Raw genomic sequence first — 17,088 nt, forward strand, 5'->3', positions numbered from 1 at the left:
TCATTCTTGTATCATTTCGCGTATTTCCGTAAAAAATTTTGGATTACAAAGTTTTTTGAAGTAAATTTTAAACACTGATAAGAAATAATTCTTCGGAACCCTTTCTTGAATTTCTTTCTTTCGTTTCGCTATTCAAGCTATGTAGAGAAATGGTGTAGATGTTAAATAAAAAAATGTATAATTCAATTGCAATGCAGAACATTTGTAAGAACAATTAGAAATCACAATCGAGAATCAGTTCGAAAATGTTTTCTAAACGCAACCAGCTAACACAACTGATAACAACTGACAACAGAGCCGTACCGTAAAATTACTCAAAACCGCAAGACAGTTTCTGGTAGAAATCTACAGGACTCAGACCAGAAAAGGAAATAAATCGACAAAACGACAAATAAAATTACCTCCTTCATGCTAGTAACCCGACAATGATCGCAATCAATCATCGGTTTTGTTGTCTTTTATTTTTAATGGGTTTTTCCTTTCTCAATTTTGTTAGACTTCTTCTTCTCATCGATAGTTTTCTCCCCGCTAACTCCCAGCCGAACCTAGCGAAAGGGGTTTAAAACAATGAACCATGCTTTGTAAATTTTCTTTTCTACGCTCTAGTTGAAGTCTTCCTCTTCCTTCTTCAGTCACGGGGCTGATGTTAGGGTACGTTTCTCTTTACGCTTCCTTGATCCTCGTGTTTGTTCTATTTACTGTTTCGTTTCATTATTCATTTCAACCATTTTTTCGCCTGTTCTTTCTGCAATTGTCCTCGGCGGACTAACAAAAGTTCAATGCAAGGTAGACTAAGTATCCTGTATTACTCCAGCCCCAGTATGTACTGCTGCTGCAGCGAAGTGTGTGTCTGTTTGGTTGTTTGATTGTTTGTTGTGTGTTATGTTATGTCAGGTGCAAATTGTGTTTGTTGTTTCTCTCTTTGTATTATTTATTCCTCCGTTGTACACACAACGGGTATATGGTTACACTTTGATTGTGGTAGTTTGTTGCATTTTGTGGTATATTTTTTTCATTTATTTTATTTCGTTTAATGTAAAGGTTTTTGTAATTAATTTGCTACGATAGTATACTATGGATGAAATGGAATTTTCTCCCCACCGTCCGATAAATATGCAGTTTAGTGTTGTCGTGTGCGACACTTTGTCAAACTTTTTGCCTCTTGTTTTTGTATGCATTCATAATAGATGTTTATGTTATATATATATATGGTATGGATTTCTTACTATACCTAAAAAACTATTTACCTCTGAGCCAGTTTCTTGTCATGTTATCATGCGTGCGCGGTTTGTGCCGATCCGCGTCGATTAATTAGGGGAAGCAGTTTATACGATGAAATATGCCAAACGTGCATTAGCCTCTCCTACATAGATACGACCTTGCTGTATAATGGAGCCTCAATTTTGTGTAGTACATGTATATGCGCTTAGTAAATTTCGTATGAATATAGACCTCAAATATATAAATATTTCAATGCATTAAATTCTCTTCATCATCATCAGTATCATCATTTAGCTGTGCCTTTCACATGTTTTTTTTAAATCGTGGTAGTAATGTATACGAGTTTACAACGAGCAATACATGGATGTCTTCTGCAATGGTAGCCATTCAACGTCTAGAAAAGTGAGTAGTAGTAAGAAGAGCAATACAGCAATTAACCGCCTCGTTTGTTGAAAACTGTTTGTGCTGCATAGTGGTACTGACGAAACGAAATGTCCACCGAACGTAACGGCAGCTATTCGAAAGACACGCAAATGCTTAATGTGTGAGCCTAAGCGTGACTTCCAAACCTGCCAATGTACCTCTCCATTTTATCCTAAAACAACAGTGCGGTGCAACTTAGACAAAGCGGTGAAAGGTAAGATGGAATTGCTACTCATGTCGTGTCATCCGTTTTGCGGGAGATGCCCTGGAGCAGCGAGTTCTATCAAAAGCAGCGCTGTATGATGTGCCTCATCAATGGGGAAAAAGGGGTTTTCTTTGATTCTTGCTTGTGTATCGTTAGAAATGATTAGTTGCGTTACAATAATTGGTAAGTACAATAATAATTAACACATATGGTACATTGATTTTTGTAGTATCCGGTATTTCGTGAGCCTTGGGACATGTTGTGCATGTTTTTTTTGTGTGCGTCCAGGACGGGTCCTTTCTCTCAAAATGCGCATGTATCGGTATCGGGGATGTGATGCTTTAGGCGGCCGCTTGAATGATGCCTCCCTGCTGATGCGACTGAGCGCCACATGATGCATCGCCCGGCTTGCAACCGACGACGGCTGCTGGAGAAGGTGCCTGCGTCACGCTACGCTTTTTCTTCGACACCATAAAGCGCTTCTGCGGCATGTATGCTAAAAGAAAACAAGTAATTAGAGGAAATTTGCTTTGATTTTGGCGGACACAAGAACAAAGTGAAAGAAAACGACTAAATGTATGCAAAACGCAGAACAAAATCATGCGATTGCGTATGTCATTCAACATAATCAATTAACTCGTGGTTACGATTAAAACGATCGGTTTGAGTAACAAAACAACAAAAAAGCGCCTCTAAAAAGCTATAAATCCCAGCGCGGTTCACCTATTCGCGATATTAAGATAACTGATTTAATTAACAACATTAATAAGTATATTATTGAGAGTTTATAGGCGCAACAAAATGTTCAAAAGATAACTCAAATCTGGTACTTTATCAGATTTAGCTTGTGTAATATGATGATCGTACATACACGTTCTTTAATCCTGTCACGTTTCGGTTCTCCTAATTTGCTGCAGTAACGCCTTATTTACTTATTATGTGTCTTTCGGGTGTTTTCAATAAATGTGTCACAATTGTTTTTATATGTACGGTGTGACCTGAACTCTTCCGGGTATGTTGTTATGGTATGACCTAATTTGCTGAATGTGTTATAATGAATTAACACAGTCATTAACTCGTACGACTTAACAACATGCCCATCGTGGGTTCTAGCCCCGAATAGACCGTGCCCCCATACGTAGGACTGACTATCCTACTATGGTAACAATAAGTAACTGAAAGCCAAGCTCACTTCACTAGTGGGTACAGGCAGGCCTTGACCGACAACGGTTGTTGTGCCAAAGAAGAAGAAGAAGTTATAATGAATGTGTTCCAATAGTGTGGATTGGCTTTCCGAAGTGTGTTACAATGTGTCTATAGTTGATAGTGTGGTTTATAATAAGTTCTGTATTGTAGATATGCTACACTTGCTTAGCTCTGCTCCATTACTGCTGCTTACATTACGTAACAACGCTTACCATTGATCGAGCCCACGGTTTTGCCATCGTTAAGCACACCAAGCGCATCCAGATCGGCCATTGGAATACCCATGTAGTCAACCGATGGTTCCGTCCAACCGTTCATCCACTCGCCAGCATCATCGTACGCGTAACCATCGCCACCTGCACCGCCACCACCTCGCGCTCCGAGCAGCTGCTCCAGGGCCAGCGGTAGTGCAACGTCCGGATACATTCCATTTGGAGCGTAGGCCAACACATCGTTCGTCTGATCGTCCGGGATGTACTCGGGCAGGGGTGATAGCGGTCGGTAGGGATCGCGTGAATCCATCAGCGCAAGCAGCGAGAACACTTCGGCTGGTGACAACTTACCCGTGCTGCGCTTTAAGCTGGAACGAGAAAATGGCAGGGAAAAAAACTCACGTGAGTGGTATTGCTTTTGGTTATAATTAATAATTAATCCCACTAGGGGATTCAAAGAGCCTTTTGAAGATGGAAGGGATGCGCCAGTTGTGTGTTAAATAAAATCACATCACGAACAGCTTTCAAGAGCTTCTCTCAGCTTTATGCTAGCTTGGGTTTGCATTAATGTTCCTGAAAACATGAGCTTATACTGACACTACAGCTCTACTTGAAACCGTCGAAATTAATTACCAGCATTGTAATGCAATCACTGATAGGAAGCACACATATGTATCAATTCCGCAAACTGGATTTGGACGACGAGAACGACAACGGGAGGACATTGGACGTGGATTGCAAAGCTGCTTTAAAAACTTTGTACCAAAAATGATTCATTTTTACGAACAACAGGCGTGTGAGGAAACTTTCAACCACATGTGTTTCTGGCTGACATGTGTGAAGCTTCTGTACGAGAATATGTGTATGTATGCAATAATGTAACCTAAGCTAAGCTTTAGCACTTCGTTCAATTCGTTCCATATAGTAAAAAAAAATCTTCATCGCCTTGGGCAAAGCAATCCATCAATTCACTCCACAGGTGATCTTTCTCGACTGTCCTTCTCATCCCTCGAAAATCCATCTTCCAAATGGTTCCTAGCTTCAATCTGAGTTCATCGATAAAAGTGACATTCTCTTTTGCAATGGATGGCACAAGAAAGGCACAACGTCAACAGCAGCAGCAACGTACCACTAAAAAACTGGTAGCCTTTCTGCCGAAATGAACATTTAATTCGATTGCCGAGTGGAGTGTGGTTCAATAATGGAATCCCGCAGCGTTATCATGTCGTGTAACGGTGGGCCGACCAGAGGCCGACTGAAATGGCCGTACCTTAATTCAATTCTAGATTTGCTGTCCAGCTATCCACTGGCATTGTCACTGGAGCAATGATGGGAGCGAATCAGGGCAGAGAATGGGATCAATCGTCTTCGATCCGTAACGAGAAGAAGAGGGGTCGCGGCATACGCCCTTCCCACACATGAAAATGGGCAGTGTGTTGGACAGAAAGCACCTGTCTGGTTAGCACAGCCGATCATTTGATTCGTTAGCAACAAACTAATAGCTGGAAATCTGTTCACTCAAGTGTGCTCGCGTGCTGCTCTGTTGCAAGTTGACTCCGTTTTAATTAGGACATTCGACATCGTGCTGTGGCGTTGGTGTTGGAAAACAACTGTTAAGACGCTTCTTGGTGTGATAATTGATCACAGCACAATACACACCTTGCCAACCAGTCCTTGGAAAAGTGCTGAAAGGTTAATGGGTTTAGTGCAAACAGCGCTGTCTGCACTCGAAGCAATAGGGGCAGCTTGGATGCATGAAAGGGGAAGCTTGGGTCTTGAGATACGGAAAGCAAAACAAAAATGGCACCTTTTCCAATAACAAACTTTCTCCCCATAAGCACCATTGCCGTCATGCATTACGATAACATGTCTTTTAAGATATCTAATTACTGTACTGTGTAATTCAGTAGTGATAATGGATGATATCTTTGCAGATAAACACACAAAGCTAGCTATTGTAGGGTACAATCAGGGAGGGATGACGAAGAAGAAATGGGTGACCCTTTCGTGTCTCCCATAGAGGTTCATTAGTGTGATGACAAGTGTGTTATTCTCCATGAAACACACACACACATACACACAATGCGGAACGTCTGTTCGGTCACTGTAATCAAGAAATCGTTGTCTAGCCTCTTGTAGCACTTGGATTTTAGGGTTGAACTGTTTGTACTTTTTTGATGTGGTGTGAACGACAACAAGTTGGACCTAGAATAATAAAATATATAAATATATAAAAATATATAAATTGTAGTTTTTATATTTTATACAACTTTCGAAGGATGTTTGTACTATACTACATTGTCTAATTCGCTCTCAAAAAGAAACACTCATGCTCATAATACAAAGCACATCGATTTGTCATTTAATTGTATCCCGAATCGATGCCACTAGACCGACCGATATACAACATCGGAACAGCTTTCTGAGGGTATCTTTCCTGCTAAACGCACATTCAAGCTTCGATCCTCAAACAGTGCATTGATTCAGGAATAATTGTAACGTAAGCCCCTTGCGGGATATACAATCTTGTCGCATCTCAGGACACCGCTATTACTTACACAAAGCCCAATGGTCTGTTGCCTAGCCCCGACGTCAATAGTGTCCTGTTAACGACCTCACTTATCAACAGATTGATGAAACCCAATTACCAGAACGTGCGGTATCAACGAGATGCATCAACAATGAGCGCGCGCGCCCGATAGTCCTTGTCCGTCCGATGTGTTGGTAGGCAGTTTGCCACTATGACCTCCCATGGCAATGTACAGGGTTCACCTGTACAGGGTTCGAATGTCTGCATCCTAATGGAGCACCAGGAACTGGTTGTTATTCAATTAAAAAATCAATTCACAACAAGCCCACCGTATCATCGATCGTACCGCACCGAACCGTTACGCATGAGAAACGCACAAACGCGAAAAGCAAAATCGTTTCGCAACGAATAATTTAAACCCACGAGGTAACCGACGTGGAATTGTTTCTTGCTTGTGCTTGCTTCCAATTGAAAAGGGAAAAGATGGTACAAACTCCTTACACATACATGCGCGTGCAAACACACCATGCCGTAAAGTTAGTTTTCGACGGGTTGTGTTTACCGTCGTATGGTGTTTATTTTATATCCCTCAAGGGAGTTATTGTATTAGTCTTTTTTTGAGTTTCTCAGGCATATGCTCCAATAAAAACGAGCATCAGTCGTGAAATTACGGTCATTTGCGGTAAAATCTGGAAAGCCAGCAGTCCGCATTGCTTAAAATTGTTTCTTGTGCGAAATAAAAATAAAATGTAACCGTTAATAGGAAAATCAAAAGAAAAAAATCGCAAATCAAAGGCAAGGACATTGGTTGAGCGTTAGCAAAAACAGTAACACAGGTAGGTACGCAAACCGGGACTGAGAGGCACAAAAGCTCCACCTTGTGCCACAACATTTGATCAAGAGTGGCTACTAATTGTATTCTGAGCGCGTGTCACCCTCCTTTTTTGCCCGGATTACGTTTACCGCGTTAGCAGCTTCGGTAGTTTGTTGTGCGAAAAGTGTTTTAAATTCTAAACCCGATGAAAGATGTGAAGCTAATTTAGGTTATCGTCACAGCAAGCGTAGCGGATTGGAAATTTCGAAACCATCTTTCGAGGTTATTCCCTTGAGGATTTTCATATGGAAATGTGACTCAGAATTGTCGGTTCGTTCCCACCTCCACCTGTCACACCCCCTGATCCATTTTTCCTCTCTCAACCTTGTCAACCTGTTGCTGCTAATTACATAATTTACGCGCTCACTTTCTCCTGTAATCGAGTTGCGATGCTACTACCGAACGCTAATGGTTCCTGCCCAGCCACCACGCAGAAAGTACGAACTACATTCCATCATGACAACCCCAACATCCTTCTTCTTCCCCGTGTTATCATCATCATCGGTTGTCAGCGCGCTTCTTCGCAGCGGGAATACTGCACTGTATTCGCAAAAACGCGAACGGTCTCGTCAACGAAACGGTTCGGCCAGGCAATGGATAATTAACTAACTCGCTAATTAGAAATGATATATCACCAGGTGGCTGAATAATTAGGCCTCGTTGTTCGACATTGGAATGGGGTAATAGGGAAGGAAACAAATGGCAATGCAATCGTACTGTTTGGTTACGCTGCTTCCATCCATCAGACTCAACGCTTGTGCCGATAAAGCTGTTTGGTTATGGGCAAGTGGCACAACCGGTCCCAATCCTAAACGTAAACCAAACTGAACTGAAAGATCCGGTCAGATAGATCAAGTGCACTCGATTTGGCTCGTTGGCGTTGATGGGAATCATAATTTACGATCGATCGAAGCTCGGGGGGGAAAGGGGATGTAAATATTTGTATTCCACTTGACTGGATCTTGCCGGGTGTGTTATGATGGGTGAAGCAAGGAAGAAACGGAGAGCAACAGGGAATAGTAATCCTATTTGAGAGTGAACTTACGCTTATAGTACGCTCTTTTTGTACGTACGAAACTGCACCAGTAAGAGGGCACAAATCGATCGCAAGTACCTTAGGGGTAAATTTGTGGCGTACTAGAAGATTAAAATCATGTTTCCATATGTGTGGGAAGGGTCTATAAATTTATATTTGCTGCATTTAAAAACAAAACGCACAAATATCTTTAAAGAGAGCATCAACTTGAACTATCGGGAATAACACATCCCGGCACTGTGTAAAAGTGTGAAACCATGTGGCCAACATCCATCATATCGCCCAGCCGCGTACGTTATGTGACTACCATAAACAGCATTATGTACATGCTGCAACGCCCTAAAAGACACTCGAGCGTGTGGACACCGTCTCGGATTGACACCCGGATCTAGGATCTAGGAGGAGGTGTAGTGGCATAAAAGGAAAATCACCCCAAGCACCAAGCACACACAACAAGAGAAAATGCATTTACTTACACCACTGTGCACGAGTTATGATGGTAGCCGCCATCGGTAGCACCATTAGTGGATAGAGAAGGACGTAGTACTGTGCTTTCTGTTTTCTCTTTATTTTGTTGCATTCCTTGAGTATGTCGTTCGAGATGCTTTTCGCCAACAACAGGTGGGACCAGTGGGAAGGAACAAAAAAGCAGTGGAACCAATGGAGAGGAGCGCTTGGCTTGCGGTCGGTTGCTTTGTTGATTTCCCCAGAGACAGAGACAGAGAAAGGAAGTTTTAGTATACTGTCGGTCAAATAAAAAGAAAAAAGGCATTCACTGTTTTGTGTGATTTGCATTTTTGGGAAGAAAAACGACAAACAGTTCCAGCAAAAAATAGCCCTCCGAACATTTGGCAACGACTCTTGACAGGATTGGGTGCATCTGCATGTACACCCTCTTCGTGACAGACAGAGGTGTCTAATTTTGTCCCATTTGCTTCCAACGAATGATGATTATGGGGCATCGAAAAGGAACGGGAGCGTGTTAACTTTTCCCTATTATAGTTGAACAAACCGAACGAAAAGGAGCAATTGGGAATTCATAAGGGATACATTCTAGAAGAGTTGAGTTTTGGTGTAAAGAAAAACTTTACACTTCAAACATGAATACAATAGCACTAACCGTTAGATAATAAAGGCTTGCATCTGCAAAGTGATACGACTTCAAAAAGGAAAGCAAGAGATTTTATTGAAAAAATACAACAATATGCAACACATTAACTAACACAAAGTATGAGCATTGAGCGTAGCTATTATTCATTGTTCAACAATTCGCTCATCCCTGTCCATTGCAGTTTCATTTTACACCTCAACCTATTCCCGTGTATGTCAGGAGAAAATAATATTAATATTTCTAATCAATTACACACCGACAGGTGAACGTGATTCCATTCACGCTTCATAATTACAGCACGGCTTAGTTTCTAACGCACGGTCATGCAAAGCGGCAACAACCACTATCCCAGCAACAACAACTAGTAGCTTGTTGCGAAATGGATGGAGACGCCTGGTGATTGTGGTGCTGCTGCTACTCGAGCCAGGATTTACCGATAATGGTGCGTTTGTGCGCCTTTTGTGCAACCATTGCGGGGGCTGTGTTTTGCATATCTTCATCGGACTACCAGCAAAGTTCCATCCTTCCTGTCGCCTGTCGTTCGCAGCTTACGAGTAGTTGTATTAATTCGTACCGTCTGTTTCTGACTTCGCGTTTGCTAACAGGGAGGCTGCTTTTTTTTCAACTTTCCATCACTTAATGAATTCAAATGAAGCTCTTAATTATCATCACCCAGCCAGCCAAAAAGGGAGAGATAATAGTTGTTTCGTGGAGCATTACTAATGTTCCTTGTGTGTGTGTGAGTGTGTTTTTTTTTTTTAATTTACTCGACAGGTTTCCTGTTTCGTCCGCAGTCTTGAGAATGGAACAACAAAACATTCAGCTGGTGCGTACACAATGGGGTCATGACGCAATGGAACGGATATAAAAGTCAATCATCCGCAAGTTTAGTGCCGTGATATGAGACTGGCACACAGAAGGTGCTGTAATTGGGTTGCCCAAACAACTGCTGACGTGTTCGGCGGCGTAGTACTGACGATTGTGACGAAATATTCCACCCCATCGGTGCGTTTGACGGTCATACAAAGCTTTGCACCGGTGAAATGCTCCCCAAAATCTTCAATACCCTCGAGGAAAGTTTTAGAGCACAAGGTTCGTGTTTGTCAGATCGGATGCCTACGGTGATGCTGGATACTGACGAAACATGTTCGCAAAAATCGTTGCGTATAAGGATAAGTTGCACCTGGAGACGAAGCTTAAAGCTTGTATGGATGAATCATGAGGTAGGGAGGAGGGGGGGCTGATAACAGATCCGTTCACGATCAAACAATATCAACAGGAAGAAGAAGAGAAGAGGCGAAAAAAACATACACAACCACCGACATGTTATAAAATCGGACGTTTTTGGGATCGATTTACTCGAAGCCTTTAAATTCTTCTACCAATGCCAGGCTATTGCTACCGTACCATATGGCTGCCACTGTGGAATGCGACCGGAATGCAAAGCGTACGTCAGGCACTTGCGTCTCTTCTCTCATTCCCCCTCCAGCTTACCAGCATGTGCGCGAGAAGGTTCCTGTTGCTTATCAAAATGGTTCTCAAGCGATGAAGCGATAGAGGAAGAATTGCTGCTACCGCTGCCATCCAAACATTGCTCCCTTGGAAAAACGAAGCATCCGTAAAGCCTCTTTACTTGCTGCAGCCTACCATATATACGTGTGTGCGTATGAGTTTGTAGGAAAGCCACAGCATCGCAAGCGGCAACAAGCTACCGATGACAAGAATTCGATTTTATGGAACCTTTCCTGCCCTCCGACACAATTCGTTTCGCATTTAGGAGCAATATTTAAAACCCGTCACGCTTTCGCAATCTCTCTGTCTCTCTCTATCTATCTATGTCTCTTTCTTCTTCTCTTTGTCTCTGCTGTAGTGAGTGCGGTAAGCTTAACCTTACTTCAGTTGAATGACCCCAAAAGGAGGAAAAAGAGGAAGCCCAAGTTTTCGAGTGGCAGTTATCGTTGATTTCGAGCGTCGGGTTCGTTCGCACGATGGATAAGGAATGCTGGACTTTTAAATTTTGGCTTTGCAACAAATTCACACACACACACACACACACACACACACACACACACACACACAAAAGTGCATACACAAACAGAAAGCCATGGAGACACTTTAACATACTTTTGGACAGTTGTTTTTTTGGTAATTGGTACAAAATGCTTACTCATCAGCATAATGGCAGTGATATCGCATCGAAACGAATATTATCTTCTTTAAACAACTTAAAAAAGCTTATGCTGCAGCTCCCTCACTCCGAATGCTTTGCTGATGAAAGCAACACGCTGTCGACAGCTTAAATTACAGCAATAACCATTTTGCATTCATGACACACGCTTGACACGCGCTCGTTTGCATTGATTGATTCTAAACAATTGTGCACGGGCATCAACAAATCGGTGCCTCGCTCTGTTTTCAGATGCCGATTATTTGCATCAATTTGCATCACTTATCCGTCGCGTTCGGTTCGGTTGGCTCCATAAGCTTTAAGGATAGGACAGAAGACAAATAAAATAACTATCAACTATCGCTTCCACGTGGCGAAAGCAGCGTCACTACTTGCTAATGATGTTTCACGGAATAAATCAACGTCCGGATGTTTGTATCGTGTCGAAACGGAAGGTTGGCTCCAAATTGGTTTCTTAGTACACCACTGGAGTAGAGTTTTTGAATTTCAGAACATTTTTCATATGTTTTGTCTCCCTCCCATCAGATGAGATGGGAATCAGAAAACATAGTGTTTTCTTATTTTCGTCTCGCACTTCACCACCACATCATATACAGCGATAAAGGCAGCACACTTATCACCTACTGTGCGCTGCTCGGAAGATTATTAATATTAATGCGATCTGCATCCCATATTTTGCCATCATGGGGCAATCCCCCATCTTACAGCTCTGCATATCATTGACGAAATGTGGGGCAGGGCATATGAGGGGGGAGATAATATGTTTCCCTTTCCTTTTTCAATCCAGCATAAATCAGACTCTTCTAAAGAATTTTGTTCAATGGGGCGTATGAAATAAAAAATACGAAAACGGCAATCTTTCGACGAGCTAGCAACAGTGTCAGCTCATGGGTCAGTCAACAGGGACAGCGGTGAGTGCGATCTGTTCGGTCACATTTGTTCGAAAGGACGTTTGACATATTTTGCTCTTGGAAAGCTACGAACGAACGAAAGCAGCAAAAAGAATACAATTTCAGCCCGCAACTAGGTGGTGGAATGATTGACGTCAATTGAATACAGTATGACACAGGGTGGCAAAGAAAAAGAGTATTATGAAACCTCTCTCGCCGTCCTTTGGTGACCCAATGCCGCCTGATCGGAGGGGGGCTCTCCCGAAAATAACACATCGGACGATTACACACGCAAATCTGATTGTGTGGAAAATCAGTGAGCAAAACGCATTGAAGCAATAAAGCTTTAAATTGGTAGTTTAAATGCATAGCTCACATACGACTAGTACGATTAAATTATCATAAAATTGAGAAAAATAGTTTCAGCAAAAAAAGCAATTCAGTCCAGGAAAAAGCTAGTGTACGCCATCGAGTTGTGACTTAAGGAACTTGTAATGAAATCGAAAGGTACAACGATGCCACTCGAGAATTGTGTTTGGCGATTTTTGCACAGTTTCTTCTATGTTTGTTTCCGATATGCCTCTTTCACTACCGAGCATCACCTCCCTCGAGAAAGCCAACGCACCGTACACTTTATTGACAAACGATGCCGTACCGCACGAGGGCGTCTGTGTACCATTTGTCCCTACTATGTCCCAGTGGTCGAGGTTTGTTTTGCTACTGATTGAGACTAATGCTAAGGACAAGCAAAGACAGGCAAGACCAATCCAGGATGGTTGTACAGCAACATCGATTACTGACTTTATAGGAAATGTTACATCACGATGCGAGCCATAATTCTCATGGCATTGTCTTTGAACGACATTAAAGATTGGAAGAATATCGTATAAAATCAATTTAACTCAATTCAAGTGGCTGTGGGAAAACGGTCACTTTACGCAAAACAAGATGCTTAGCTTTCTTTAATGCGATGAAATTGGTTAAGAGACGTGCAAAAAGAAACTGAAAGAGCTATTTTCTTGAGGTTGAAGCTAAAGATTGGTTAAATGACTATTTTTATCATCCATGGGATATGAAGCTTTCCACTAAAATGAAGCTATGTTGGGTAGTGACAAATATGCGGTAATTTAGTGTATCTGTTTTACTACCAAATCAGCAAGTTATTTATGAAGAAGTTATATGTTAGTAAGTTATATGAAGAAGGATAGTTATGCCTCAATTTAAAGAAATCAAGTAATAAATTCCGAAATGTATCAAATCATTAATTATAATTCAACAAAACTACAAACAGAAGCAATTAATTATATGAAGCCAATGTTCCACCACTAAAGTGAGCCATTCATTCGGCAAGCGGTATCACTTAACTCGAACAACAAACCATCTTGCAACTACCAGGCAAATCCACAGTCAATTCAAACTATTGTTAAAAATTCGTTTAAAACTTTCACTCCGCAAGATAAATACTACCACCTGCACTTACCGCATCTGATGGGAATACGATTTCGCCGGCCCAGTTGTCAAAGTACGCTTCTTCCGTTCCGTACCGTAGGCACCGCCAGAGCCGTGCATTCTCACCGGGTACCCACCGGACACGGGTCTGCCGATGAACAGAGGATTGTACGGCGAAGGTTGACGGCTCAGCAGGTTCTGCAGTACGTCGTACGTCCGCTGTTGCTGTTGCTGCTGGTTAAACCAGTCGAAAGGACCCGGCTCGATGGGTGCATCGAACAGTTCCAACGGATACGGCATCCCCGGCAGCGGTACGTCCACATCTTCCCACACTCCGTTCTGGGGAATCGAATTACCGGAAAAGTCGTTCCGAAGTTCGGCCTCCCGATAGAGCAACGGGTTCACTGGAAAGAGAAAGAAGCGGGAGAGAGACGAATGGAAATGAGTTTGAATTGCACAGGAAGCAAACCGAGCGCCGGCAGGTGAGTTACACTTTCAATGAAGTTTCGCTAGACAATCATCATTTAAATCTTCGCCTACCTCCACGTTTCTGAGGGTTCGATGGACCGGCCCGGTCGTCGCCGTACATAGCATCGTCCGTGGTCAACCGGTTCTGTCCCGGGGAAGCCGTAACTTCCCGATGGCCTGCAATGCAGTTCGGAGTATAAGAAGTAAGAGAGGATACTTCAGTTCCATGGAGAGTTTGACTCATTCATTATCGATAAAATCATGCTAACTGATGTGTATTGGAATTGGATTGTGTATTTAGTAAAATAGAAACCAAACAAGTATTACAAGACTTTGGTATAAAAATCTCATTTCAATTCCAAATACTCGCTTTCTGTTTTAGTAAAAAGCACAGATTGGAACTTCAGGTTGCAGCTCATAAAAGGCGGGAAGCTACCACTGTAGATGCTGCAGGGCTAATGCATATTTAATGTAATATTTTATCCCAGGATCAAGGGGCAAGGTCAGAGTCAACAGAACGGCACGTCGTCAAAACATCGTAACGAAACCAAGCTCTGCAAGGGCAGCTTGTAGCGAAAGGTGTTTGCATCGTTGTATTGTTTTTTTTATTAAGTTTATTTTATCCTCCGGAACATGGATAATTCCATCTTTGTGGTCTAATTTTGGAGGGCTTAATGCGGTATCGTTAAATCCCTAACGTTGTTGTAAAGCTTGTAGGGAAAGCTATAGGTTTTATTCATTGATAATAAGAGTAGATAACACCGTGTTATCTTCGAAGGTATTTTATTATCGCATTCGACCATATCAGCAGCAATTCTAACGAATGATTGGTTGCGGTTAAATGGGGAAATTTACACATTACCACATTTTAAAAGTAGTAATAAATATATCGATCATTCAAACAGCCATATTTTATTACCAATGACGCACCAATATTATAAAAGTTATAACTGTGTTCCATTTTATAATTCTCTCGTGGAAAGAACTTAGTGTTCTGGTGCAGGTGTCTCCGGCTCGGGTGTGGGTTCCTCTGTGGGTTCGGGTGTAGCACCCACGTTAGGTGGTACTGGGGCTTCCTCTGCAACCGGGATCAAATTGCCATTACAAGTCTGTTCAAGCTGTAGCAATCCCAGCTGCAGCGCGGACCTCAACATCTGCTCGCCCAACGTCATGCAGTTGATGTAGTTCAGGCGAATGTTCTCCAGCATGTTGGAGAGCCCAGCGACAGCATCAAGCACTTCGCTACCGATGTGCGTTGGGTAATCCTCTAGCCGGAACACGCGGTTCTCCAACTTCGAGATGATGCGCTGAGGATCGAAAAACACATTCTCGTCGCGGAACTCCTCAAACAGTCCGACACCGACGTAACGCGCCTCGTCCGTGTCTAGCAGCTCGTAGAAAGCTTTTACGGTTGTTACGAGGGAATCACCGGCGTTGGTAATACAGGTACTGTAGGACACACCGGCCAGGTTCATGTTAACCTCAGCACTCTGGCGAAGGAAGCTCAGACACTGCTGATTGACGGAAAGTGGTTGGCCATTGATCTGGGTTATCAAATCCTGCTCCTGCCTGATGGAGGTCGCGAGGTAGTTACTCTTGATCATAATGATGTCTCTGTGGAATTCGTCGATTCGAGCAGAGCTCGCCATACGTGCATCCGCCACCTGGTTGATCACATAGTCCTGGATTTGACGGTACATCGGGTACACTTGGTACATTTTATCGATCACAGCCACCGTTAGTGGACGCTGGGCCCAAGCAACCTGCAAAGCATCATGTTTGGAAAAATGTTACAAAACTAAAGTTTAACTCAATTTCTTGCCACTCAAAGTACTTACGCTTGCAAAAAGCACCACCAAAAGAAGCTTCATTTTGAATGTTTTAAAATCTCGTCAACAACCTGTTGCTTCTAGGAATGGATATCTGTGAATAACTTTCTCAGTCTAGTGAAACAGGCGCTTTATACGGTGCCGTAGGTTTCGAGATTCGGCATCCAAATCAACAACTTTATCGTTTACGAATTATCGTGCGCTTATCGATTTGGGTTTAATCTTTGCATTTTAGATTTTTATTGACTGATAAAACAAAAACCAGTCGCGAAAGGTGTTTTGCAGTCACCACACCACGATGTTACAGCTTTCGATACACGGATTAATTACAATTGCACACGGTCATGCTCGTGCATGCTCTGCCCTCACTGGAGGTCTGGTCACGGATGTCTGCTAATCCAAAGGCAGGAAGTCGCGGATTACAACGTTTGCAAGAGTGAGAGTATGAGGTTTGCAAAACAATTCCTGATATTTGGACGGCAATGTTGCGACATCTTTATGGCAATGTCTTGCACCCGTTGCCAGGGTGCTCTGAAAATGGACTGTTTTAGCGCTATTGCTAAAGATAAATGGAACAAAAACAATAATTCACTCAGTGAGGACACAGACCAAACTCAATTTTACAATATCTTCTCGATAGCTTGCTTTCTTCTATCAAGGGAAGCCGCACACTCACGCCCAATTGTAAAAATCAATCAATCACAATTTTTGAATTATGCGCCAACATGTGTGCCTGCATATGTCGACCTTCGGCACATTTCCAACAAGGTGCGAAAGGTGTAAAGAACGCATGTATGGTAGAATTTTTCGCAAGTAGATGGGTTCAAACCCGGTGTGGCTTCAGGTCCAGCGGGAATCCACCTGAAAGCGTGGAAAGTTTCAGTTGCTAACGGCTGAAGGCAAAAACAGCAAAAAAAGATCAAATGGAACTTTTGTAAACATTGTTTCGCTTCACATGATGGATATCCATTTTTTCTGGAAGCCTATTTATGTGTGTTACATTTGTTACAAGCATCACCTATATGTAGAAGACTTCAAAGCTTTTTCCTTTTATTTATGACAGCTGCCTGTTGGTTAGTATAAAATTCAATGATACAGGGAATCAAATTTCGGTGCTCCTTAAAGCGCTCTCTATCTACGCAGCCACTGTCGTCGTGGGAATAGGTTCCTCTAGCTGGCCCAGGCACACCTGAGCAACCTGAGTGCGGGCAATCTCCAGCACGCTTCGGAGCAGCTGCATACCATCCTCTAGACATTCGTCGTAGCCCGTCTTTACCTCCTTTAGCTCCTGCTCGAACTCGACTATCATGTCGAACAGCTCGGTGGCGATAAAGGTCGGATTTTCGCGAAGTTCCTCCAACTTTTCGGACAACTTTTTCATCAGCTCTGCCGGAGCGTGGAAAATGTTCTCTCCTCGAAACACCCCAAACAGTCCACTGCCCGTAT

At 42.6% G+C, this 17,088-nt stretch overlaps 2 protein-coding genes across 4 annotated transcripts in view; both read right to left on the reverse strand.

Moving 5' to 3' along the window:
- Nucleotides 1-397: 397 nt before the first annotated feature.
- LOC120960196 (uncharacterized) overlaps nucleotides 398-17,088 on the reverse strand; it is a 35,323-nt gene continuing 18,632 nt past the window's right edge. For 2 of the 3 annotated variants that reach the window (XM_040384222.2, XM_040384223.2), the window contains exons 3-6: nucleotides 13,886-13,990; nucleotides 13,377-13,749; nucleotides 3,268-3,635; nucleotides 398-2,345 (exon numbers count right to left, since the gene is read on the reverse strand). In XM_040384222.2, the coding sequence (XP_040240156.2) occupies nucleotides 2,191-2,345; nucleotides 3,268-3,635; nucleotides 13,377-13,749; nucleotides 13,886-13,990 (1,001 nt within the window). In that variant the 3' untranslated portion in view covers nucleotides 398-2,190. The remainder of the gene's footprint in view (nucleotides 2,346-3,267; nucleotides 3,636-13,376; nucleotides 13,750-13,885; nucleotides 13,991-17,088) is intronic. The other variant, XM_040384224.2, reaches the window with a different exon arrangement.
- Nucleotides 14,689-15,783, reverse strand: LOC120960198 (uncharacterized). Its single transcript, XM_040384226.2, has 2 exons — nucleotides 15,652-15,783; nucleotides 14,689-15,576 (listed from the first exon to the last, which is right to left on the reverse strand). Exons 1-2 carry the CDS (start codon nucleotides 15,682-15,684, stop codon nucleotides 14,800-14,802), a joined length of 810 nt encoding a protein of 269 aa, XP_040240160.1. The 5' UTR covers nucleotides 15,685-15,783; the 3' UTR covers nucleotides 14,689-14,799.

The sequence above is a fragment of the Anopheles coluzzii genome, chromosome 3 (assembly GCF_943734685.1).
Source record: "Anopheles coluzzii chromosome 3, AcolN3, whole genome shotgun sequence".
NCBI lineage: Eukaryota > Metazoa > Arthropoda > Insecta > Diptera > Culicidae > Anopheles > Anopheles coluzzii.